Raw genomic sequence first — 24,298 nt, 5'->3', positions numbered from 1 at the left:
AATGATGTTTTTTTTACTCAGTCCATATTGAAGGAATATCAACAAATGGAGTCTACTTATTCATATCCTGGGATAAATAATCGGGCACATTAAATCACTGATAGATCTTGCTTTTAGACTTTATAGAAATTCCGCTTAACAATATATCATTGTCTAAAAACTTCTCATAGTTTGAGCCATTCTAAAGTTATCATGTTGTTTTGGCGTCATTTATGGCGTAACTGGTAGAGCGTTCGGCGTGGAATCTAGAGGTCCCGAGTTCAATACCCGCTGTGCCCCGACGTTGTGCCCTTGGGAAAGGCACTTAACACAACCTTCCTCACTTCACCCAGGTGTAAAAAATGGGTACCTGGCTTAGGTCGGGAGGTAAAAGAAAAAAATGCTACCTTCACCTTCTGTCTGTACTCACATGATGTATGGTACTATAAGTTACTAACTTGAGTGCAGTGCCACATTGTCCTCGACTGCCCAATAGCAAATTTGTTTTGAAATACCAAATTAAGTTTACCTAAACAGCATGGATATTTCGCCGGATTTTGAAGAAAGCTTTCGTGTTATATCTTAGAAAGATTCGTATTTGTATACCACGAATTTTGAACACACACTGGGTCTGACAAAGTACTAGGTCCGAGAAAATGATTTGATTACCAGGTCAAATTGCTGGTATTTATCCGGACATCTGTCCTGATATAAGACCTTTTGTTTGTTACATGTTAGAGACCAATGCACAGAAGTGTCCTACGTTCCCAAAATATCGATACAATATTTTGTCCTCTTATTATATATACTTTATATAACATTTTAGGACATTAACGCTTGCGAAGTATCCTGCCAATGTGTGTATGTGTGTTTGTGTGAAATACTCTGCTACACATAGCCACTGTGACTTTTGTACTCTGTGGTAAGATAAGAGCAACGAGAGTTAGGTTAAAGGGGTTATATCTTTGGCCCCATTGATTTAGGAGGATTCTGCTGACAAGTAGAATAATACTTTACTATTTTGTTATTAATGTTCATGGTAGTTGAGGTGCCCGAATCAATTGTTTGGGTTATGAGGGTCCATGTCTCTTTAGTCAGGACAGGAGTGTTTTCGGCTTGTAAAGTAAAGCAAGGATGGTAAAATTAAAGTCGAACATTAAATAACATTGTAATAACGATTTATCATATCTACTGAGCCTTACATATAATGTAGTTTCCTTTTTCTACTCAAAGTTTTTCTTAATTGTATATCATTGACGACTACATTAAAGCAACTACATATTCCCATTTGTAGAATACCCAGTTTTTTTCTTATTTTTTTTTCAAAATAAACATAATCACCAAATGAAACCCGGTTCGACAAGACCAGGACAATAAGGCACGCACTGCCAGGCGGTGGCGGTGAAGTCATGGGTCACGTTGCACTGGGCGGCAGTTGGTACTTCATACGGGCTGTCGGTCCTCCCGCAGTGATATACGTTGATGCATGTGCATGGGCTCCTCAACTCACATCGGTACATGAAATTCATCGGGTGACAACTAAAGCGTGCAGGGGATCCCCAGCTACGAGGGGTTTTGGTACCTATACAGTGAGGACATGAAAGAAAGATTGAAGTTTGCTGATCATGTTGTTTGGCTAACCAGCTGAATACAACGTTACAGGCAGAATGTTTTGGCAGTTTTTCTACTTACGAGAGATTTTCGATAGGAAAAAAGAAACAGCAGTAAAACAGTGTGATTATCAACATGAGCATGCATAATGAACCAAAATTGCCGATAAGCAGAGATTAAAGTCGGCAAAATCTATCAGCAGAAAAACACCTGATTGATGCGTGTAAAAATAAGTAATGACTCTAGATATTTACCTGAAACCTGTTCGATGGACGCCTCGGGAGCCACCTCTGTGTTGTAGACAGGAAACTTTGCACACATCTGGGCCATCTGATCCCCCAACATGGACCGGTCCCTTACGGGCTGTGGGGCGGCACGTTGGTAGGTCTCTTCCTTCCTCTTCTTAAGGATGGTGCTTCTTGTCTGTGGGTTCTATAGACATACAGGATCTTAAGTACAAATCATATCAATTTAGTTCATTATATTTCTATGGTTACTGAAAAAGTCTTGTTTAAAATCTGAAGTTGCTAGATGCATACTAAGTATGTCTGCTCACCACCATATCACTCAACCCTTCTTCCAACTTGTCAATGGCCGGGATGTTGTCAGGCATGGTGGACAGGAAGCAGGCGTTCAGCTCGGTGTAAAGGGTCATCATCAGTCCCTGCAGAAAGAACAAACTGGTTAGTTTCTACTGATATTCTTTTTTTATTACCAAACAGGAAAGCTTTCAAATTGGCTCGGGCCGACTGTCATGTCGCATGACGCCTGAACGGTTTCCACTAAGTCCGAGTCGTAATGCCGTCAATATTTCCAAAACCCTTATATTTTCCCTTTACATAATTATCTAAAACTTTGGTGGCCATATGACAAGTCACATAAGAGTTATAGGAGTTAAACGCAGGCCTCAAAACCCCTCCCCAATCAGAGATTGACCAAAAAACAAGGTCTGAATACGGTTAATGTATATCATGTTTGACGTACCGTGTTGTAGTCCAGCATGATCTGGTTGTCTGACCAGATGTTGTGCTGAGGCACGTGGAACAGAACGATCTGATTCTCCCGGTCTACATCAATCACTTCATTGTTTTGGACAGTGTACTGCTGCAATTTTGATAATGAACACAAATCAGGTGCCGCAAAAATAAAATAGAAGCTGGATAAGCTGAAAAACAGAGAGGTAAATTTAAGGAACGTTCGGTAACATTGGTAAGATATCACTTGACCAATACTATTGCACAACATGCCATTGCGTGGTTGAAGCCAAGTGTTATTGTCGTTGCCTGACAGACTGAGCGCTCGGACAGCACGAAAGAGGAAAAAAAAAAGTGCCATCCTTACCTGAGTGGAAGAAGCCTTCTCTTCACACGTACAGGTGGGTGCCGCGTGGACGGTAGACAAAACCGCCAGGATGGAGAGGAGCAGAAATCCGGCCTGTGGAGAGAGTCACAGTCTGTTTTATCACGAGTTTCGGAGTGGTTGTTTGAGAGAAAGTGAACGGTAATTTCAGAAATCAAAATATATGAGGGATCAACGTACCATGGTAAGCTTGGAGACACTCGGTTACTTCGGTTGAAGAGTCAGTCACAGCAACTTTTACGATGATAGAAGTGGTATGCCACAAGCCCCTTGGAGCTCCCGATTTATACAGGTTTGCAACAATCGATTGATCAACCAACAGACCGACCAATCACGTTCTTTGTGTTGCTGTTTCTTGGAAGGCAACACTTCCTTAACGGTTGTGCAAAGGCGGCGACAAAATGTGATGACATAGAGTAAAAACACCCTAGTTGCTGACATTTCATTTTTGTCAGTTGCCAAAAAATTTTGAATGTTTTGAGGCCATTTAACTAAAATGATGACTACGCAAAGACATTTGCAAGTTTAAACATACAAGGAACTCTGTCAGATGTGCTAGTTTTGGGGAAACATGATGGGTTTGGATGCTTTGGTTGCTCTATTTGTCCATTAGCTGACATATATACTTACAACAATACTTTTAGATATAAATATTTGCAGTAGATGTTTTTGTCTAAAACATAGTTATCATACGTTCATTGAATAATCATACGTTCATTGAATAACCATCTAAATGAACACGAAATAGCAATGTCTAAAAGCTTATACGTTTAGTAGTCAATATCTCTACGTACTTTGCAAACGCTTGCACTAGGATGTATATTACTATGGCCACATTACTGTATGCATATCGACAGGTCTTATAGAAAAGTTCCAACACTTATTTTCCCCGACGTTAGTTTCCTTGTTAGATAAGGCTGAAATGCATGGCGGTCGTCTTTAACCGGTTAGGTGCCCTGGATTAAAAAAAGACAATAAAAAACATGGTAACTTAAACTGCAGTGCCTAAGAAAATCTGAAGATGATAAAATGCTGGACTACTATCAAATTTGGTAAGATAGAACTTTCATTATTAAAGCTGCACTATTTAAGAGCAATTGTCTGTTAGAATCAAACAACAGTGATCAGGGTAAAAAAAAAAATCGATTTGGCTCATATTTTTCAAAGTGATAGTACTTGGCACACAACTCCTCAAAATAGCTTCCTTTCCGGTCAAAACTCATTGTTGCCATGGTAACAGCCCAAACAAGTTTTGAGGCATTTTCACAGATTTTTGCATGTCAACAACATGGAAATTGGCCAAGTTTAGGACCCGATCACTACTAAATGCTTTATCGCAACGAAAAATAGAAAAGGATTTTGTTAGACTGATGTATAAACTTGTACAAAATAGCAATTTTGCGTGCGTGCGTGCGTGTTTGTGTGCGTGCGTGTGTGTGTGCGTGCGTGCATGCGTGTGCGTGTGTGTGCGTGCGTGCATGTATGTGTATGCGTGCGTGTGTATGAGCGTGCATGTGTGTATGCGTGCGTGCGTGCCATGAATCGATACATTGTGCGATGTATGTGACAGGGGCTTTAAAACGGTACTCGGGTGTTTCGCCGATCGATAGTCCATGCAAACACATCAAGACTTTAAACTAATTTCATCAATGATGCAATCGCCAGTTGAAACGCGACCTTTGTTAGTTCAGCTGTCTTGGAATAAAAGTTATTTTTCGCCTCAATTGTATGTTCGGGAGAGACAGAAGTTCAACAGGAGGAGTCTCTCTAAACTCAATTTAATACCTCAACACTGTATCATCTATTACCGTTTTGAAGTTTATCTATGTGTCGAAGTCTGCTTGGTTGACATTGCTTATTTGGAATCAAAAAGCAAATAGGTACGGACTATTGATATTAGTTGCTATTTATTGCAGACACACTTACGACAGGACCATATTGACGATAGTCAATTTGAAAATCAGATTAACAGCATTAAATCTGAAAAAATGAACGCGAAGGATTAGAAGGTAATATTTTGTCGTCGATCGCGTGCAAAAGGTAAACAGAGTCGCAGTATCATAAATACAGTCACTGTAATGTGTCCATTGTTACCAAGCGACGCAACACATGTACAGGCAGCCATGAGGTCAACAATAATGTTGGCCCAATTAACACATTAGGTTGACTCTGACAACATCTCGATACAAAGTGTTAATATTTAACACCATTAAAGATTGCATCCGTAACTGGAGGCGTGGAGTCAAAATGAGAGGTGACGAAGGCCACCCATCGACATTCATGTCTCCTCTGGACTTTTAAGGTAGGGATGGGAATGCTATATAAATCGTTATGGTAAGGTTTTGAATACTTCAGGTATGACCTTTGTGTCACTGATGCCTTTTACCCTTTATCTGTACCTGTACCATGCAAGGATTTATCAAAACGTATGTGTTACCAACGCCCAATTACTGTGCAAGCACAGGTTAAACTCCGGCTGTTTTTTAAGGCTTTTTATCAGGGTTTCTATTTTGTATTGTTTCTTCATGTTTTGGCTGGAAGACATGACGAACAACAGAAAATAGAAAAACCCGAGAAAACGCCTTGGAAATATGTCAAAGAACAGGTGGAGACGAACATTTGCTCTGAGAGTACGCCCAATGGGACTGGTTCCAGTTCTCACCATATTATAACTGCACATTACATGTATATAACTTCACATCATTGACGACTCTATAGGCTGTCTAAACCAGGTTAGTTTCCATCGAATAAAAGATGTCTAACAAAGATGGAGGCCGGAATAAACCGAGGTTAAAGGTCATTACAATAGTCGTTCTGTTGATTCCTAACTGGGACAAAGGTTATGGCAAAATATTGCATGCAGAAAGTACTTGTAAAGTATGGGTTGTTTTTATTGTTATTTAAAACCTATCTACGGCCATAGGGTCTCAAAATTTGTTATTCTCTGAAGATATTTACTAGATAAAGTGAACTACGGCGTTTATCTCAGATATGAGGTAAAGGTGTTCGTTACAACATAATATTACCTTATTGTCACTTTTGTCACACCAAGCTATCCGTGTTGCTTCAGAAAGCAAGATTTGTGTTGTGAGTTATTTTTTTCAAATGTTACTGGAAGTAAAAGCCATTTAAGTTAAGTTTTGAATTAGCATACTACAACATTACAGTAAAATCCTCGAAGACTAAGATTAACGCTTCAAATATTTTCCATGAACAAAATCCAGAGAGTAAAACATCAGACTAACATTCAACTGCCTCTGCAAAACAAACTTTATTTTGAATAAATGGTCAGTAAGAAATCTGCACAACGTTAAGACTTAAAACCTAGACATTAACTTTTACACGTTTTATCACATTCGACCGTTAGTATATTGTTACAGCAAAGGTGAATTGAGTATCTTCTTTTCCCTTGAAACGAGAAATCATAGTTGACACTATTTGACATTAACTTGCATGTATGTGTGGTCATTGAGTTCCTTAATACAAATCTGTCATTCAGTATAAAGCGTCAAACAAATCGGGTTTGGAAACCCAGCTAACAAACACACTTAGACAATCCTGTCTCTTAACCCTACTCGTCAGGACAATAAGGCACGCACTGCCAGGCGGTGGCGGTGAAGTCATGCCACACGTCGCACTGCGCGGCGGTTGGTGCTTGCCCCGCGTTACCGGTCCCCTCGCAGTAGTAGACGTAGATGCATGAGCTCCTCAACTCACACCGGTACATGAAATCACTCGGGTGACAGTTCACGGTTATCGAGTGGTCAAGCCAGCTACGAGCGGTTTTGTTTCCTAAACAGTGAGGAAAATAAAAGTTAGGAAAGTGGAAGTTTGGCGTATCACGTTGTCTGCCTACACAGCTGAATATAACGTTACAGGCAGAACTGTTGAAGTTTATCTAATCAGGCCACAGCAAGTAAAGTTTATGGATGGCATCCTCTGAACTGCAGACAGCAAAAATAACGAGATAGTGCAAACAAACAAGATGACTAAGAAAACAAGCTGTCAAACTTTCAAAGTAGACACAAGAAACTTTGTAACAAGGGTTGAAGTGACAAAATATGCCACACCAGCTAATAAGTCACTTATCCTTGTATTCAAGAAATACTGTAACACTAGTGTAAGTGACCCTAGTGTGGTAGACTGGCATCACTTATCAATTTGGCAAGTACACTCGGTACCACTCAGCTATTCAGCAAGTTACACTTCTGCAACTACAGTCAATGCTACAACTCTAGTGTCACTTCGACATATACGATTATTAGCTTAAAACACAACTTATTTACCCGTTTTTGTCTATCTGACCATCCCTGAAGAAAACAAATGTCTTGATCGCGCGGATGTCATTCATAAAAAAATTACTTTTTGTGGGCGTATTCGAGTTCATAACTCTAAAAAATGAACAACAGTGAACAGTATGATCATCAACATGAGAATACATACATAACGAACCAAAATTGCTCTAGAGGAAGAGATGTATGTCGGTGAAATCCCTAAGCAGTACCAAAAACAGCTGATTGATGTGTGTAGAAACAGGTAATTATGATAATGACTCATAGACATTTACCTGAAACCTGTTCGATGGACACCTCGGGAGCCACCTCTGTGGTGTAGACAGGAAACTTTGCACACATCTGGGCCATCTGATCCCCCAACATGGATCGGTCCCTTACGGGCTGAGGGGCGGCGCGTTGGTAGGTCTCTTCCTTCCTCTTCTTAAGGATGGTGCTTCTTGTCTGTGGGTTCTATAGACATACAAGATCTTAAGTACAGATCGTATCAAGTTGGATATGGTGTCGAATGTCACTATCGTTACTGAAACTATTGATGATATTCTATATCTTTTCTAAAATCTGAAGTTGCTAAATGTCTGCTTACCGCCATGGCACTCAGCCCTTCTTCCAGCTTGTCAATTGCCGGGATGTTGTCAGGCATGGTTGAGAGGAAGCAGGCGTTCAGTTCGGTGTAAAGGGTCATCATCAGTCCCTGTAGAAAGAATAAACTTGTTAGTTTTTATATATGTATTTTATCTTTTTGTTCAGCTGTATACAAACAGTGCCAGGGCTGCCAAACTGGTTAGGACTGGTTAGTTTTTACTGCTATAATACCTGCATACCGTCTTCAGTCTAGGGAGGAGTCATCACCTGTTATGTTTTTTTTGTACCAAACTGGCAAACAGGACATTGATATAAATCGCGTTTCACGTACCGTGTTATAGTCCAGCATGACCTGATTTTCAGACACGATGTTGTGCTGAGGCACGTGGAACAGAAGGATCTGGTTTTCCCGGTCCACATCAGTCACTTGGTTAAAGATGGTTCCTTCTTCGTTGATTTGGACAGTGTACTGCTGCAATTTTAACAAAAACATAAATCAGGCACAGCAAGCATAGAAATACATTCGGAACAAGAGTCTGAAAGACATTTGACTTCTGGCTTCTTAATAAGATATCACCTGAACAAAAATAGAATTGCTACTGCAGCATATGGAATTGTGTGATTAAAACGACTAAGATTGTGGGCTTCATTGCCTGACAGATTGAACGCTCAGACAGTACAAAAAAGCATGACCTATATTGTAAAGAGAAAAGTACCGTGTCCTCCTTACCTGAGTGGAAGAAGCCTTCTCTTCACACGTACAGGTGGGTGCCGCGTGGACGGTAGACAAAACCGCCAGGATGGAGAGGAGCAGAAATCCGGCCTGTGGAGAGAGTCACAGTCTGTTTTATCACGAGTTTCGGAGTGGTTGTTTGAGAGAAAGTGTGCGGTAATTTCAGAAATCAAAGATAGAATGTAAGAGCTCAACGTACCATGATAAACTTGAAGACACTCGGTTACTTCGGATGAAGAGTCAGTCACAGCAACTTTTTCGATGATAGAAGTGGTATGCCAGAAGCTTCGCGGAGCTCCCGATTTATACAGGTTTGAAACAATCGGCTGATTCATCAACCAACAGACCGACCAATCAAGTTCTTCGTTTTACAGTTTCTTGGAAGGCAATACTTCCTTGACGATTGTGCAAATATGACTAAAGAGTGATGACACAGCTACAGAGTAAACAAACGAATCGCTGACATTTCATTTTTGTCACTTCACAAATTTGTTTTAAATCTCAGGCCATTTAACTGAAATGATGACGACATAAATTGAAATGATGAGTACATCAATTCCATCTGCATGACTTGTTTAAACTTACAAAGTTACTTACTGGCAATAGTGCTAGTTTTTAGCAAAATCTTCATCGCATCATGATGCGTGACAAAAAATAGATATAAACATTTACAGCAGATTTTCTTTCCAAGAAAATAATTATCAATATACGTTTATTTAAAAAAAAAATCAAAATTAACCCTTGTTTTGCTGGCAAATTTCCACCATACATCTTTTCCCAATTCAGGGCATTTTAGACCCTTTTGGAAAGTAGGGGTATTGTTTTCACTAAGCTACATTTTTTAAAGTCGAGACCTGAAGCTTTATAATCAGATGTAACTTTATAGGGTTATTCAAGGAAATTAACACAAAAGTAGCACAGTGAAAACAGTACCGACATATACTTCCCAACATATGATGGGTGCAGCACGACTAACTAACATTCATTATACCCCCTTTCCACTTGGACGGAGCTCTCGCCGCGCTCTCTCTGTGACCTAGTTTTTTGACAGAACGCTCAACGAATTCTATAGAATAGAAACGAATTTGTTTACACTTTGTGTGTTTTGTTGTCTTTTCAATCACACTTGTACGTTTTGTATGATATACCAAGTGTGAAATCGAAGGGTAAACATATCCTATTTAGGTCGCAGTGAGAGCGCAGCGCGATCGCCGTCTAGTGGAAAGGGGGCCTTAGCAATATATCAAACATTTGAAGTCAATATCTCTAATTTGCGAACACAGGTTATTATGTTTACCGACCGGTCTAACAGAAGCATTCCAACACCTATTTTTCACGACGGAAGTTTCCTTGTTAGATAAGGCTGAAAGTTTTCTTTGTTCGGTAGGTGTGTACGCACGGACATAGTTTCCGTTGGATCCAGTTCCAAGTAAATGATGCAAGAAGCAAATTACGCCGAACGGTCTTTACCCGGTCAGCTGCCCTGACTTAAAAAACATACAAATAAAACATATTGCCTGCGTCGATAAGAAGGCAGACGCTAAGATTATATTAGAATGTTAATGAATAATGTACTTTGCCGTGCAAATGAATCTAGAGAGTCTAAAATTTGTATTAGGTCGTAATTGACACTTCAAGAGGGTTCAGGTTTTCACGGTACAGCCGTGATCTTCTTTGAATTTCCCATCTAAATTCCGAGAGTGAGATCGCGTCCTGGGTTTGAAACCTGCCGTGTCACCGATGTTGTTCCCATGGAAAATAAAGGCACTTTACACAACTTGGTTCACTTCACTCAGGGGAAAATGGTTCCTAACCATGCAGTTCAACGGCCGCACCCAGGGCAGTATTGAGGTCACCGTAGGGCAGAATGGCAGCCTCCAGACCGTTACGATCAGCCCCGCCTGAAGATAGTCGGTCCCTAACAACCTCCGTGCTGTACGACAGTATCCTGGCTGATAATAATCTGTCAGCCCAGCTGCTAAGCTGGGGACAGGGTAGACAAAGAAAAAAGTAGCGAAACCAGACTTTGACGGCTCAGATACAACTCCAGAACAACGATGGCATGCATGTGTGTATGTGTGTGTGTGTGCGTGTGCGTGTGTGTGCATGTTGTTGTGTGTTTGTGCGACATAATCTACTGCAGATAGCCACTGTGACTTTATTACTTTTGCAGTAGATGTTCCTGTCTAAAAAGCACTTATCAGTATACGTTCATTTAACTATTATCCAAATCAACATAAATTAGCAATATCTAAAATATTTACGTTTAGAACTAGAACTCAATATCTCTTTTTGCCAACGCTTTCACTCAGACTTATACATTACTATCTTCTGCCGACACGTCTTACACAAACTTCCCCACTCTTATTTTTCATGACGGAAGTTTCCTTGTTAGATAAGGCTGAAAGTTTTCTTTGTTCGGTAGGTGTGTACGCACGGACATAGTTTCCGTTGGATCCAGTTCCAAGAAAATGATGCAAGTAGGAAATTACGCCGAGCGGTCTTTACCCGGCCAGCTGCCCTAATTAAAAAACCCAACCCCAAGCATTTTCGAGACAAAGACATTGTGATCGTTAACATGTTCGACGCTTCATAAAGTGCAATAAATTAAGTTAAACTACAGGGCCTAAGAAAACTAAAGATGGCAGAATGCTAACTCCTATCGACTTTGGTCGGATCGAATTTACGCGTTGAGATGAGTTATATTGCTGTACTGATTTGAGTAAAATGTCGATTTCGACCAGACTTGTGTCAGTTAAGTTAAAATGATGCATGGTATAGTAAAGAATATCAAGGATATAGAGAATTCAGATAAGATATCATAACTCACATTGCTTGCGTCGATAAGAAGGCAGCCGATAAAAGCGTATTAGATTTCAATGTACTTGACCGTGTGAAAGGGCCTGGAGAGTCTAAAATTTATTTTCCATAGCAACGGACCGTTCAAGAGGGATCTTCATAGTATAACCGTGGTCGTCTTTGAATGCCCGTCCAAATTGTGAGTGTGCCGAGATCTCGTCATCGTTTCAAAACCTGTCATGTCACCGATCTTGAGCCCTTGGGAAATGCACTTGACATGACTTTCCTCAATTTAATCAGGGGAAAAATGAGTACCTAGCTTCAGCTAGGGCGGTCCCTCGGATAGGACGTTAAATGAAGGTCCCGTGTTTGAGAAAAGCCACACCTCAACTCAAGTACGTTATTCCTTTCACACTTATCGAAAAGAGTTAGAGGTTCTTCCCGGTGTGAGTGGTTCAAAACCATACAGTTCAATTAGCCGCACCCGGGGCAATTGTCATAGCGCCAAATGCCAGCCTTCAGGCCATTACAAATCAGCCCCGTCGGGTGATAGGTGGTCCCTAACTCCCCCCTCAGTGCTGTACGACAGTGTCCTGGCTGCCGATAATCTGTCAGCCCAGCTGCTAAGCTGAGGACAGGGTAGACATAGAAGTAGGTACTGGCAAAACAAGACTTTGATGGCCCAGATACAACTCCAGAACAATGATATTTTTGACTTTGTCGAGTTTGTAGTTGTCCGTATCGTATCCAATGGAGTCTACATATTCATATCCATGGCTCAAAAAAAAATTCTTTAGACTTCACATGTTTGGAAATATACCAAATCACATTACGTTTTCCTAAATATCAGGTCGATATTGAGGCTGACTTTTAAAACAATTTACCTGTAATATTTTAGACAAATGCCCTTTCTTTTATTAGTCATGACCTCAAGTTTAATACGTGAATGCACTAGAGGGGAGCATATAGAAGACAGTATTGCACACTTCGCAACTATCATGCTTCTCACTCTTAACGCGCGTGCGCTAAGTTATTTTATGAACATGCTTGATTTGTTAAGCATGCATTTATTATGTTGGCTAGACAGATTGCCTTCTGATCAAAGTTTAAAATCTTGTTTTTCCCCAATGACGTTTCCTTGTTGCGTAAGATCGAGATGTTTCTTTGTATTTTGAACACACACCGGGTCTGACAAAGCACTAGTTCTAAGAAAATGATTTCATTGCCAATTGCCTACAAAACTATGTATGTATGTGTAGTATGTGTGTGTGTGTGTGTGTGTGTGTGTGTGTGTGTGTGTGATTTATTCCCCCCTCCAAGCCAGCGATTTTACCACTCCCTAGCGACCCCGCAAAACGTATTACAAACAATTTACTTGAGCTATTTTCACAACAGTAAGTTTCAGCATGAGCACACAAGTTTCGCAATGTATTATCGTAACCACGGTAAAGGTAGTAGTATGGCAATTATGTTGTATTTCTTTCAACGATTGGAGGGGTTGGATGGTAGCATCCCTGTTATATGTAGGGGATTTGTAGACTGTACTTTGATTTATTTGTTATTTGTGGTAAATCGTATTTTTTGTATGCGTGGTTTGCTACCGCGCTGTCATAAAATCCTACCTGAGGTACTGTACAAAGTGTAGGCTTTGAACATGATCATACACTTACCACTAGCTGTATGTTACCTTTTCATTCCAAACACTGAATCATAAAACCTTCTTCTATCGTGTTTTTGTTTTTATTTTGAATATGCCTTCGGTCATACATGGCGTTCAGAAACAGGACTATGCCTGTCTGTGTACATGTGTTTAGAGACAGTCATTCACCTGTGTTCCTTAATAGTGTTCAGGAACTTCGGTTGTTTAGCTCAAGCGGAGCAAGAAATTAATGTCTTAAGTTCCCATTATAATAATACACATTGAATAACTAAGGGTGAATGACCCGCCAAGAGATGTATATGGTGTCATAACGCCTGGTCTTTTGCTGTAACCACGGAATAAAACCACCGAGTTTTGACGACGACGGAATTATTTGACCTTTTGCAAAAGTATGAAACGGGGAAAAACATACTGATCATGCCTTTTCACACCAAGCTATCACGTCATAATTTTCATAGTTCTTTTTGGCCACACCTTAATAAAACATTCGCACTCTTTTTTCATAGAGTAAATTTCCTTGTTAGATTAGACACATGTTTCTTTGTTCGATAACAGTGTAAACACAAATATGATCTGCGTTTGATCCAGTTCCAAGAAAATGACGCAAGAAGCAAATATTATGTCAGGCGGTCTTTACCCGGTCAGGTACCCTGTCATTCGAGCGTTGCAGGTTTTGTATTGGGACTCTTGGCTTTGTTTATTAGGTTGATTAAATGATCAGTGGGTGTCCTGTATGTAATGCATGTGCCTATTAATGTCAGAGCCTCGAGTTCTTTTGAGGAGGGTTGCTTGTTTAGCGTGCTAAACAGCTAACTTTATCGGAGAATGGAATGACATCATTGTTTGCACAACCTGAGGTATGCCGCAGTTTAGTTAAATTTTAAACAGACATTTGCACAAGAGGGCAACCGGCAGCGGGGACGCAGAGTTGTAAGGTATAAGATTTAACGCCACTACGACACCAGCCGGTAAAGGTAAGCGTTTCAGGTCGTCAGTGTCAGGAAAACAACTTCATTTACTTAATTTCTGAAAAAGTAAGTGTTCTACGATGTCAAGAATTGTCTACGTGATAAAATTGTGTACATTATGTTTTGTACAGTACGACACAAGAATAAATATTGTAGCTATATGTATCACAAGGCTAACAACAACATTTTTCCATATAGCATCATGATTCTTTGTTAGTTTGAAAGCAAGCAACTGCCATTAGAAGCTAACCTTTTATTGTGATTTAGACAAGCAGGTTATTGTTGAACTAGATCTAAAAACATGTCCGTGCAGCATTAGCCATTACTGCGTACGTTTCCTCCTTCGGTCTAAATGCCCTTCGACGTCACACCTATTAATTTTTAAACCGTTATTTGGAACACTTTCTGTGTTTTGGCACTGCCTCTTTTACTCGGATTGGTATTTTAGATTGGAGAAGATTTATCTAAACTGCTATTTCACTACAGTATACGTCTGCTACTGAGGCAGCGGCACCATTTTTTAGTTGTGGGGGCGAAAATTTGTCATATCACTTAATTAAGGGCCGAAGGCCCGAGTCGTCTTGCCGGAGGCGTGACCCTTTTGGGGGTCCGGGGGCATTCCCCCCGGAAAAAATTCAAATCTAAACCCTCTGAAACGCTGTTTCGTGAATTTTAAGGGGCAAATCTTGCTGCCAGATTAAGCTAACTTCAATGGCAATTAGTTGTAAGCTTTAGTTATTGAGGGTGACGCCACCAACCATATTTTCACCATTTCGAGCGGCGAAGGCAAGGTAGATTCTGGGAAATTTTGAAATCTAGACCATCTACCAACATATTTTGCACTACATCGTTATGAACCCCAAAGACGCAAACCGTCGCAAGGTAGTTCTGGAGAAATATTGAAATCAGGACACTTAAAATGCCATTTCCTGCATTTGATGAGAACATTTTGCTTGCAAATAAAGCTAAGTTTTATAATAAAATTTCTCCTAGAATAATTGGTCGTGGGGGACGACGCTCCAGCCCACCATATCCAGTGCCGAAGGCGCGAGTCCTCGCAAGGGAGGTCCTTCGAAATTTTGAAATCTGGACCCGCTGAAACGTCATTTCCTTGTTTTTCAGGGGCAAATTTTGCCAGTAGAGTAGCGAGATATGATGAAAATTCCAGAAGTGAAAATATATAAAAGGGTTTTAGCTTGATTTTGTGTGTTTCAGCTAATTTTATCCTGGGGGCATCACCCCCACGACCTATGGTGCCGCCGCCAGTGGGCTACTTCTGTACTTATTCACTTTTCAAAACAACACAAAATGTTTTTTTTTGTGCACAGCATGGATAGAATATGTGGAGAATGACCTTTGTAAAACATGTTACCATATGTTTACCGATATTTCAGTTGGTATTATGCTTTCTTACCAATTGCTACGTTTCCCTCAGTGTTAAAGTTTCTGCGAAACGAGATATAGCTTACAATCGTTTCTATTTGTAAATATTTCCAGATGACACTGTTGGTCTACGGTCTTACGTGGATGTGCATTTGCTCTGGTATTTTTGCATCGCAAAGTCGTCCGACAAACACATGGGCGGTTCAACTGCATGATGGAGAGAAGGGGGCCAAAGCTTTGGCAGAGAGTATGGACATAGTTTATGTCAAACATGTAGGTACATTCAAGAATCATCCATCTTACTTCTTTCAGTATAGATTAGAAAAGGGTCAACCGTTGTTGATTTGCTGTTGATTTGAAATCCATCATGAAATGGTGGGCACAGCTGATATCAAAGCTACCAGATTGAGTTGTTTTGGAATGACATGTGGTTCAGACCGTTCAATGTAGCACTTATTCTATACATTGAAAAAAGGTAACTGTTGATACTTCCAGATTTTTGAAGATTACTACCTCTTCAGAGAAAGACATGACAAAAGAATGACTGTAGACATAAGAAGAGCACTCGTCAACGCTGAATCAAAGGTACATTGAATTTATTACCCTTATGCCTTTCTTCAGTTTCTTTCTTAAAAAAATACATTTTTTATCGACGATGTAATGTTTGTTCTTCTTTTGATTAAGGTGGAATGGTTCCAACAACAAATTCCTCGTGAAAGACATCTTTACTCTCTTGAAGAAAATGCCAACCAGACCTATATTGTACCACACTTTAACGACGAACATTGGCAGAACAACCTACAGACTTACTTGGTAAGTTTAACGTTTCCCTGACTGGTACCGTATATGCATAACATGATTGTAATACTAGTGATACTTGTAATGTATGGTTTGACCTTTGCACTCAACATTAAGTGAAATCCAGACAAAAATCACCAATCTACTGTTAAATAATGATTTCATATCATTTGGAAATGTGTTGAAGTACACAATACAACTGTACGGCCTTTGGTGCCAAATATATTCCTTCTCATACATATCACATATGCAAATATGCGATATGGCATATGGTATTTACGTTTCAACTACATTATTCCATTCAATATATACTGTTAATACTAATTTCGCTCCTTACTAGTACTGCGGAGACGTTCATATGAACGTGCTGCCGGCATGGAATAGAGGCCACCATGGTCAAGGAGTTGTAGTCGGTGTGGTGGATGACGGCGTGTTCTCGGAGAACCCTGATCTCGGGCCGAACATTGTAAGTATGAGGACATTTTATAGATAGCTCTTACATATTAGGCAACTGTTTGCCTATCAGTTTTGTGAACAGATGATTTGCAAAAAAGACATAGATCTTCAAGAGCTTTTTGTGTCAGTTTTGTGTGTGTCTAGAGCTACACAAAATCTATTCTGACAATGTCATGAACAAGTCCTGATTTAAGAAAACTGTAGACTTTTAATTCCCATGTGATGTCCAATAGTAGCTACTACCCCCAGTAATATATCTGTGAGCGATTTATCAATCGTATTTGTCATCTTACTTTGTAGGCCGAAGGTTTATCCTACAGCATAATCGGAGATTCGTCGGACCCAACACCGTCAGATGCCGTCTTCAGGTATAGGCTGCATCTAAAGTTGCACGATCGTGATTTAACGGAATGATCTCAAATTAAGTCGAATCAAAACTTGCTTTTTACTATCACTTTATGAGGACGACTAGTTCGTCACTCCGGACTTTAAGGTGAACTTAACTCAATATAAAAGAAAAGTGAGACTATGGGAAGAAGTACACAGCTTATATTTTATATCATTTTTTCCTTATGGGTTGGTGTGGCAGTGTGCAATACTAAAATGGATATCATACACTGGTGCAGGTAACATTGAAAATTAATGTATAAAACCCAGTACATGGACCACTGCAGGTTAGGTGCATGTAGACACCATAAATACTTGCACAGCTCCCAAACTACCTGTACTAACCTGCATATGCAGGTGGGTATTTCGAGCCCTGGCTATCATTTTGACTATCGTTTTTTATATCATATCATTCACAGTCATGGCACCAGATGCGCAGGAATAATTGCAGCAAAAGCAAACAACGGGTTTTGTGGCGTCGGAGTTGCACCTAAAGCCAAAATAGCAGGTAAGGTCTACATTTGTTAACATTCACATTTTCAGTATTAGTGTTTTCACTATTAGTTACTTGTTTTGTTTTTCTTTACAACCATCTACCAGTGATAGAAGGAAAGCAAACTAATTAACGTATGCAGGCCCATTCAAGTGCTGTTTTTTGTCAAGATATTTTGGCTTTGCTGATGAACTGTTAAGAAACAACATATGGCAGGATTAAGGCGGTGCTACCAAAGAAAACACAACCCGCATCCGGCAAAACGTAGTACCAATGTACCTAATTTACCCAACTGCACGATGCTATGTCTCTATAAAAAAATTGGATGCAACCCCAGTAGTATATCTGTGTGTGGAAATTTAAGACATTTTTAATCTTATATTTCAGGAATACAGCTATTTGCCAGTGCCGTAGCTGACCTTACTGACGCTGATGAAGCGATGGCCTTAAGTCACAATTCCAACAATATCAGCATCTACTCGTGCAGCTTTGGTCCATCCGACTACACCAATGCGTTAGGGGGCCCTGGACCTATTACACTTGCAGCGATGAAGAGATCGGCTGAAATAGTAAGACATTCCATTTAGACTTGGGTGATAGAAAAGTAGTCAACTATTTATCATGCTTTCTTAACACTGTTTATCATCTTATTATTACACTGGAAGGATACAACAAGAAGAGATATAGGTGCACTTTTTGTCCCACATTAGTTGTTTACCTCGTATTCCGCGAAGTTAATGAGAGAAATGGAAGGCTGGTCCTCAACTGATGTCCATTCCCAGGATTCTATAGTGTTCTAATGAATCGAAGAACCTAATAAGGAACAGCAAAGCCTTAAAAAGAAAACCTGCTTATAATAGATCTATAATAGCGAATCTTCTTTTGTCAGGGCCGAGGTGAGAAAGGATCAATCTACGTGTTCTCTGCTGGTAACGGCGGGCCGTACGGCGACAGCTGTGCCTACAACGGTTACATCAACAACATCTACACAATCGGCATCAGCGCAGTGCTGAAGGACGGGAGTCTTGCTAACTACGATGAAGCGTGCACCAGCATATTTGGGGTCACCTACAGCAGGGAATATGGCGAGAAGAACGCAACTTTGGTACGTTCTATAACATGACGGATTTTAGGATAATATAGTACTGTGCAAGTAACTCGATGTATGAAATGCATGTGACTGCCACTTTGACGAATAAAAGTTTTCCTTAGAGACTGTATTGACTCCTTAAGTAATATGCCGCTCACACCACAACTATACTTTGGTACTTTAGGATGTTGGCAGTGTGCAATTGTCCAATCCTAACGGTTGAGTGACCACTTATCGTTGAATTATATTTGATATGTACTAAGGAAATGCATTGTACCTCAAGGCATATATCGGCTATACCACGGAGACATTTGCATTTGATTATCAAAATTTTCATTGTACAGGTGGTGCCTATCGGTCCTGATTCCTGTAGCACAAAATTCTCTGGGACCTCCGCGGCTGTTGCAATAGGGTCTGGCGTCATATCACTAGTTCTAAGTGCAAAGTAAGTTGCTCGATTGATTGTCTTTGCACCTACACAAAACACAAATATTAACATCTTATATCAATATATTAACGTCTTGTATTACATTACCACGTAAACTTCAGTTTATTTCCAGTTTCTTGACTGGAGAGATCATTTGATCTTTTATGTTTTCACCGAATGACAGGGTGGACCATATATTTACATATTCGTTATATTATAGCAACGCACTATCAGCACGTGATGTCCAGCACATGATTGCGAGAACTTCAAACAGCAACGGTATTTGTAGGCAAACATGGAAAACAAACGCTGCAGGGTTTAGGGGTATGTTTTATTAACGTTGTTTATACAGTATATGCTTGCTAGCTAAATGTGGCAGTATTTGGAACAGCTAAATACATAACAATTCATGGTCTAGTGTTCAGCAACACCAGAAGGGTACACTTGGTGCAAGCGTTCATGTCCATTGAATAACGCTGTTTTGTTGAATAGGATCTTTTGTTTTGCTATCACGACCACTTTAAGTCTAGTCCCATGTCCAATCAGTACCAGCAATTTCAATGTGTCACATGGTGTTATTTTAAACCAGTCCAGTAGCTTATTTAGATGCCATGCACGACATTGCCCTTTACATCCTTTTGCCTTAATCTTTGCCAACGATTCAAAATTACCACCAACTGATGGAGATACTGAAAGATTCAAAGACATTGTTTGCCTTCTTTGAAATCTATTTGTTACGACCAACGTGACAACTGTTATCTTACGCTGTACCTTCCACTGGGGTGGTCTATGTATGTACATTCCTATTTTCTTGTTCTTTATCTGACCAGTGAGCGACTACTGTGGATTCGGACTGCTTGACGCCGGCAAGCTGACCTCATTAGCTGCTACCTGGAGGTCCGTTTCAGAGCAAGTTGTTTGTACTTATAAACAGCTTGAAGACAGGTAGGCTTTAGATTTATTCAATCGATTAACCACGTCCTTATGCAATGCAATGTGACCTTTTCTTCCTGCCAGAGTGGCATCTAGTTATCCATAAACATTTACTTGCATCATAGATAATCAGAAAAGTGCAGCTTTTGGTAGCTTAATCTGAATTATTCTAGATCTTAGAAAATCAATGTCAGATTTTTCCACTTTTTGGTCTGCCCTATCATTATAGGTCAACAAAGAAATTGTTGTTGATCTACAACATATACTTGGGCTGATGTAAAAGAAATAAATGTAGCTAATTCTTTACAGTATTGTTTACTGCTATATGGAAAATGATTATAGAATCTTATTCTCCACTTTCTTTTGTAAAGGCTGATTCAAAGCGATGAGCAGATCAAGGCAAATGTCACCGTACTTCCCCAAAGCTGTCTGAACCGAACTATTCAGCATCTGGAACACGTTCTGTTGACCGTGAACATCACATTCCCTCACCGCGGCCACCTGAGGATCGTGATAACATCCCCTCAAAACACCACGTCCGTCATCGTTCCCGGTAGGCCTACAGACGAGGAGCCGGACCTGGCCTGGACCTTCATGACCATCCACCACTGGGGAGAGAGGGCGGAGGGAACATGGCTTCTGCATGTAGAAAACACCCATCCTCAACTCAACAGTACAGGTGAATTGTTGTCCTCTTGCAATTTTGCTTTCCAATCTCCAGCGAATAGGTTTGACCGGGGTTTTGCTATACGCAGCTGGGTTTGCAAATTGGTCTATTGTGTGTTTCAATTGTATACTTGGAGTTGTCAAACATAAAGTTTGACTCTCCACACTGCACTATTAATGGATATCTTCATCGTATCAGAGTTCGCAGAGCTCTGTAGTATGTATAAATAGGTATGGCATTACAAAGAACAGCACAATAACAAGACCCTGCTTCGCAGCTATAATACCCTTCTTTAAGAAAATGCAGGCACCTGAATCATTCAAGTTGGCTGTAAAATATGTAAGACGTTGCAATATATTTTGCAGGTGTCCTGCATGACTGGGAGGTGTCCTTTCACGGGACAATAGACGCCGAAGTACAAGACGGGGATACAGACAGCAGCACTGTTCCACCTTGTGGGTTTGTACCAGTCGGAGACAGCAACGTCATTAGACATTCAACAACCCTGACCTTGATCACCCTCGCGCTGGTTATGATGCTCTGCACCCAGTAATCTCAGCATGTCTCATGAACATGCGCGACATCCTTGGAACTGTCTAATGACTTTTGATGCATAAGTTACGATAAAAGAAATGCAATCGTTTGCCATGTAATGCTGAGAACGTTAAACTATTAGAACTTGTAATCATCCTTAAATCAAATGAACATGGCCATTTTATTTCCAAACTTTTCTAATACACTGTATACGTACGCTTATGAGTAATACGTTATGACATTTAATTAACTGTACAGGACCATGCAACTTCACCATTTATCCAAGTCCTAAATTGCACACGTAATATGTTGCACACATGCGCTTAAGAATGATATTTCGTGACAGTAGATTAGGTTTTCTTCAAAACCCGATGGAAGAACATTACATAACAATTTGTGACCCTTTTGTTGTTACCCTTCAAATGTAAACGTTTGTCAGTTTTGATTACATAATCAGCTGAAAGTTATCACTCTACATAATCTTACACTTTTATCATAACACAGGAAAGTGTTAGTAATTTTAAGATAACAGCGCAGACATTAGGTGGTAAAAATATCCAAGCAAATAACGCATGGCAAGAATTTCTAAGTTGGAATGTCTTGTTAGTGGAGTGGGTATGTGTCCATATATGTAAATAGAACGGAAAAAAGTGTTGCTGTGTATATTTGTTGTTCTGTTTGTAGGGGGATATGGCCATGCACCATCAAGTGACACACCACACTATTAGACCGGACTGCTCATTTGTTCTCTACAAGTGGGTCTGTTTTATATTTGTTATCAGAAGTTCTATTTTCACCTGAAATACATCCCCCGTGGGTCGACGGATCATCATAATCCAAAGGATGAACACTAAATCCCCTTTTGGCGCCATGTCAGTCCATAAAAACAACAACGTACTGTAATATTTCGCACCCATCTCTGCGTGAATCAAAAGCGCCGCCTGTCCCAACACTACATTGCTGCACCAAGTGTTGCTTGGGGTTGGCTTCGGAGTTGGTTACTTGTTTTTGGCGAAGCCTCATAGGCGGAGCCGCTGTTAGAATATTGCGATTGAAGTTCAAAAATTCTAATTATTCAACGAAAGTATTCCTTTTGGAATTTTTTTTTGTTTTGTGCAACACCTTTTAGACAGGACATTCATTGCATATAATAGGGAGGTAGTTTTAATTAAGTGCTTTGGTATCTTGAATACTAAGTAAGCGTATAATGACTTTTTCATGTAGTAAGTACTCACGACACGTGAACATACGATTCTAGCCCCCAATGGCTACGTACAACAATCCATGGTAATTCCCAAACTGTACAAAAGATGTCAGCTGTCTTAAGTGGAGGTACTAGGTGGACTTAAACTGTTATTTAGCTAAATTCCTTGTACTTTTTAAGATATCTTAACTCTTAAGAAGGACTGGTCACTTTTCCCCTCACCTCTTAGAGAAGTATTCAGGTCAAGAGCAGGCGTCATGATGGCAGCCGTTAGGAATGTAACCTCTTAAAAAATGGCTAAGAAAGTGACTCACCATGACGGAGATACAAGAACGCTGTAAGAAATATGTACGTAGGCGGGTAGGAAACGTATAAATAAGGAAATGGAACCAATATACTCCGTTGTGCTTTAGAAAGGAAGAGTGAGAATACAGACATCTTTTATGTAGCTCTGGCTCATGCTTGATCTTGTCTCGTCGTATACAGTACACCATTAAATCTGCAGCTATTCTACGGACTCGGTAAGGGACGCCATGGAAATCAAGAGCATTACCAACCACACCCCTATCACATGGACTAATCATAATATCATGACCCACAAACAATAATTGAAACGTGTTGGGTGGCAGTTCTGGTGACTTTTGTGCACACAAAGTCTACTGGTGAACACCGTGAAGTTGAATGAGTAGGTTCATGTGCTATGCAGAGTTGTAACGCTAAAAGGTGCTAAGTCATGTGGCTAGTTAGTACATGGTTTACTGACCAGCACTAGGCCTAGGACTGGTCAGAAAGAAGGGTAACGTTTTATTTTTATTTTTTTAGTTTCATGGCAAGGTAAGTCTTTACTTTGTGTTCTATATATACCAATTGCAAACACTCGGCTACATCAAAGTGTAACGTTATATATGTTACGAGGAATTCTTACCTTATGATTACACATGCTGATATTCTCTATAACAGATGGATGAAAGATTCTTCGAATTAAATATTGTTAAACATGCCTGTAGGTCAGGCTTTCAGAATTCGAATCGCTACCATTTATAGACGGACGCAGAAGTTGCAATACAAATGATATTTTATTTACGGCATTGTCAGTTGCACACAATTAATGTGACATTCGTATACAGTTGGCATCAGCCGCAATGTAGTGATAAGCACGTCGGGAAAACGTAAATCTCATGCCAATATTTTAGTCAATAATATAGCTTCGTGAAGCGATACACTTCTATCCATATATCATTACGGCAATGATGAAAGCTACTAACTAAACACTGGCCAAATTGCACGTTTTAACATGAGGTGTCTCCAATACGACCTGGCAACAATTATTTTGCACTGAAATCGCATCATTTTTATCTAATTTCTTTTGCTATTCATAATTCTTTTGTGAAAAACTTTACATCTACGCTCCGTCTTCCTACAATAAACATTTTTAGGTTCTCCATCAATTTCATAGAGTTGATATAGGAACAACTTCACATCTGGATGTTAAAAATCAACAGACAGGAATACATGACCAAGAAGTGGAGCTGCTGCAGCTTGCCATAGTAGGGGGCGTTCCTGGTCTGCCATTGATACTCGGGCATACAACATGGCACGCCCACTGCCAATCGGTAGGTGGCGAAGAACATGTTATACTCCGTCCACGAACTTCATTCAGAGCTGTAAATTTAAAAAATTACACATGTAGCTAAATGCTTTAAGTACCAACTAGAACGGACTCTTGATATTGTTAAACTCTAATCGACACAGGCATGTGATGGCAATGTCAAATTAACGAACCCCGTGTATGTCAGAACTCTATGTATACCATTCGTTGTCAAACTAGCCTGGTATCCAGCCGTGGGTCCCAAGGCTGAGTACCAGGCTATTATCAAGCAGCATGATGAATTGTTCATTCCATGTCGTAAACAAAGAATTATTCTTCCGTCAAGTCTATC

The 24,298-nt window shown here is 40.1% G+C and overlaps 3 protein-coding genes across 6 annotated transcripts; 1 reads left to right on the top strand and 2 right to left on the bottom strand.

The window, feature by feature from the left end:
- Window positions 1–428: 428 nt before the first annotated feature.
- Window positions 429–3,241, bottom strand: LOC118432115. 2 transcript variants are annotated; one of them, XM_035843641.1, is made up of 6 exons: window positions 3,130–3,241; window positions 2,932–3,024; window positions 2,575–2,691; window positions 2,147–2,254; window positions 1,845–2,022; window positions 429–1,561 (listed from the first exon to the last, which is right to left on the bottom strand). In XM_035843641.1, the coding sequence occupies exons 1-6, from the start codon at window positions 3,130–3,132 to the stop codon at window positions 1,317–1,319; spliced, it is 744 nt and encodes a 247-aa protein (XP_035699534.1). In that variant the 5' UTR covers window positions 3,133–3,241; the 3' UTR covers window positions 429–1,316. The 2 variants fall into 2 exon arrangements, with proteins under 2 accessions (XP_035699534.1, XP_035699532.1); XM_035843639.1 differs by having other exon boundaries at window positions 430–1,561; window positions 2,575–2,694.
- A 1,912-nt stretch (window positions 3,242–5,153) lies between these two features.
- On the top strand, window positions 5,154–22,806 carry LOC118432114 (proprotein convertase subtilisin/kexin type 6-like). Of its 3 annotated transcripts, none has more exons than XM_035843637.1 (14): window positions 5,154–5,251; window positions 15,484–15,642; window positions 15,865–15,954; window positions 16,054–16,182; window positions 16,508–16,633; window positions 16,924–16,991; window positions 17,430–17,518; window positions 17,891–18,072; window positions 18,393–18,608; window positions 18,938–19,038; window positions 19,241–19,344; window positions 19,851–19,965; window positions 20,325–20,632; window positions 20,986–22,806. In XM_035843637.1, exons 2-14 carry the CDS (start codon window positions 15,484–15,486, stop codon window positions 21,171–21,173), a joined length of 1,875 nt encoding a protein of 624 aa, XP_035699530.1. In that variant the 5' UTR covers window positions 5,154–5,251; the 3' UTR covers window positions 21,174–22,806. The 3 variants fall into 3 exon arrangements, with proteins under 3 accessions (XP_035699530.1, XP_035699529.1, XP_035699531.1); XM_035843636.1 differs by lacking the exon at window positions 5,154–5,251 and adding an exon at window positions 13,897–13,992; XM_035843638.1 differs by lacking the exon at window positions 5,154–5,251 and adding an exon at window positions 13,980–14,052.
- On the bottom strand, window positions 6,196–8,822 carry LOC118432116. Its single transcript, XM_035843642.1, has 6 exons — window positions 8,759–8,822; window positions 8,557–8,649; window positions 8,158–8,298; window positions 7,828–7,935; window positions 7,517–7,694; window positions 6,196–6,741 (listed from the first exon to the last, which is right to left on the bottom strand). Exons 1-6 carry the CDS (start codon window positions 8,759–8,761, stop codon window positions 6,521–6,523), a joined length of 744 nt encoding a protein of 247 aa, XP_035699535.1. The 5' UTR covers window positions 8,762–8,822; the 3' UTR covers window positions 6,196–6,520.
- Window positions 22,807–24,298: the final 1,492 nt, after the last annotated feature.

Source organism: Branchiostoma floridae, chromosome 15, assembly GCF_000003815.2.
Source record: "Branchiostoma floridae strain S238N-H82 chromosome 15, Bfl_VNyyK, whole genome shotgun sequence".
In the NCBI taxonomy this organism is placed as follows: domain Eukaryota; kingdom Metazoa; phylum Chordata; class Leptocardii; order Amphioxiformes; family Branchiostomatidae; genus Branchiostoma; species Branchiostoma floridae.
The sequence above is the reverse complement of the archived record's forward strand: the minus strand, read 5'-3'. Positions and strand labels throughout refer to the sequence as shown.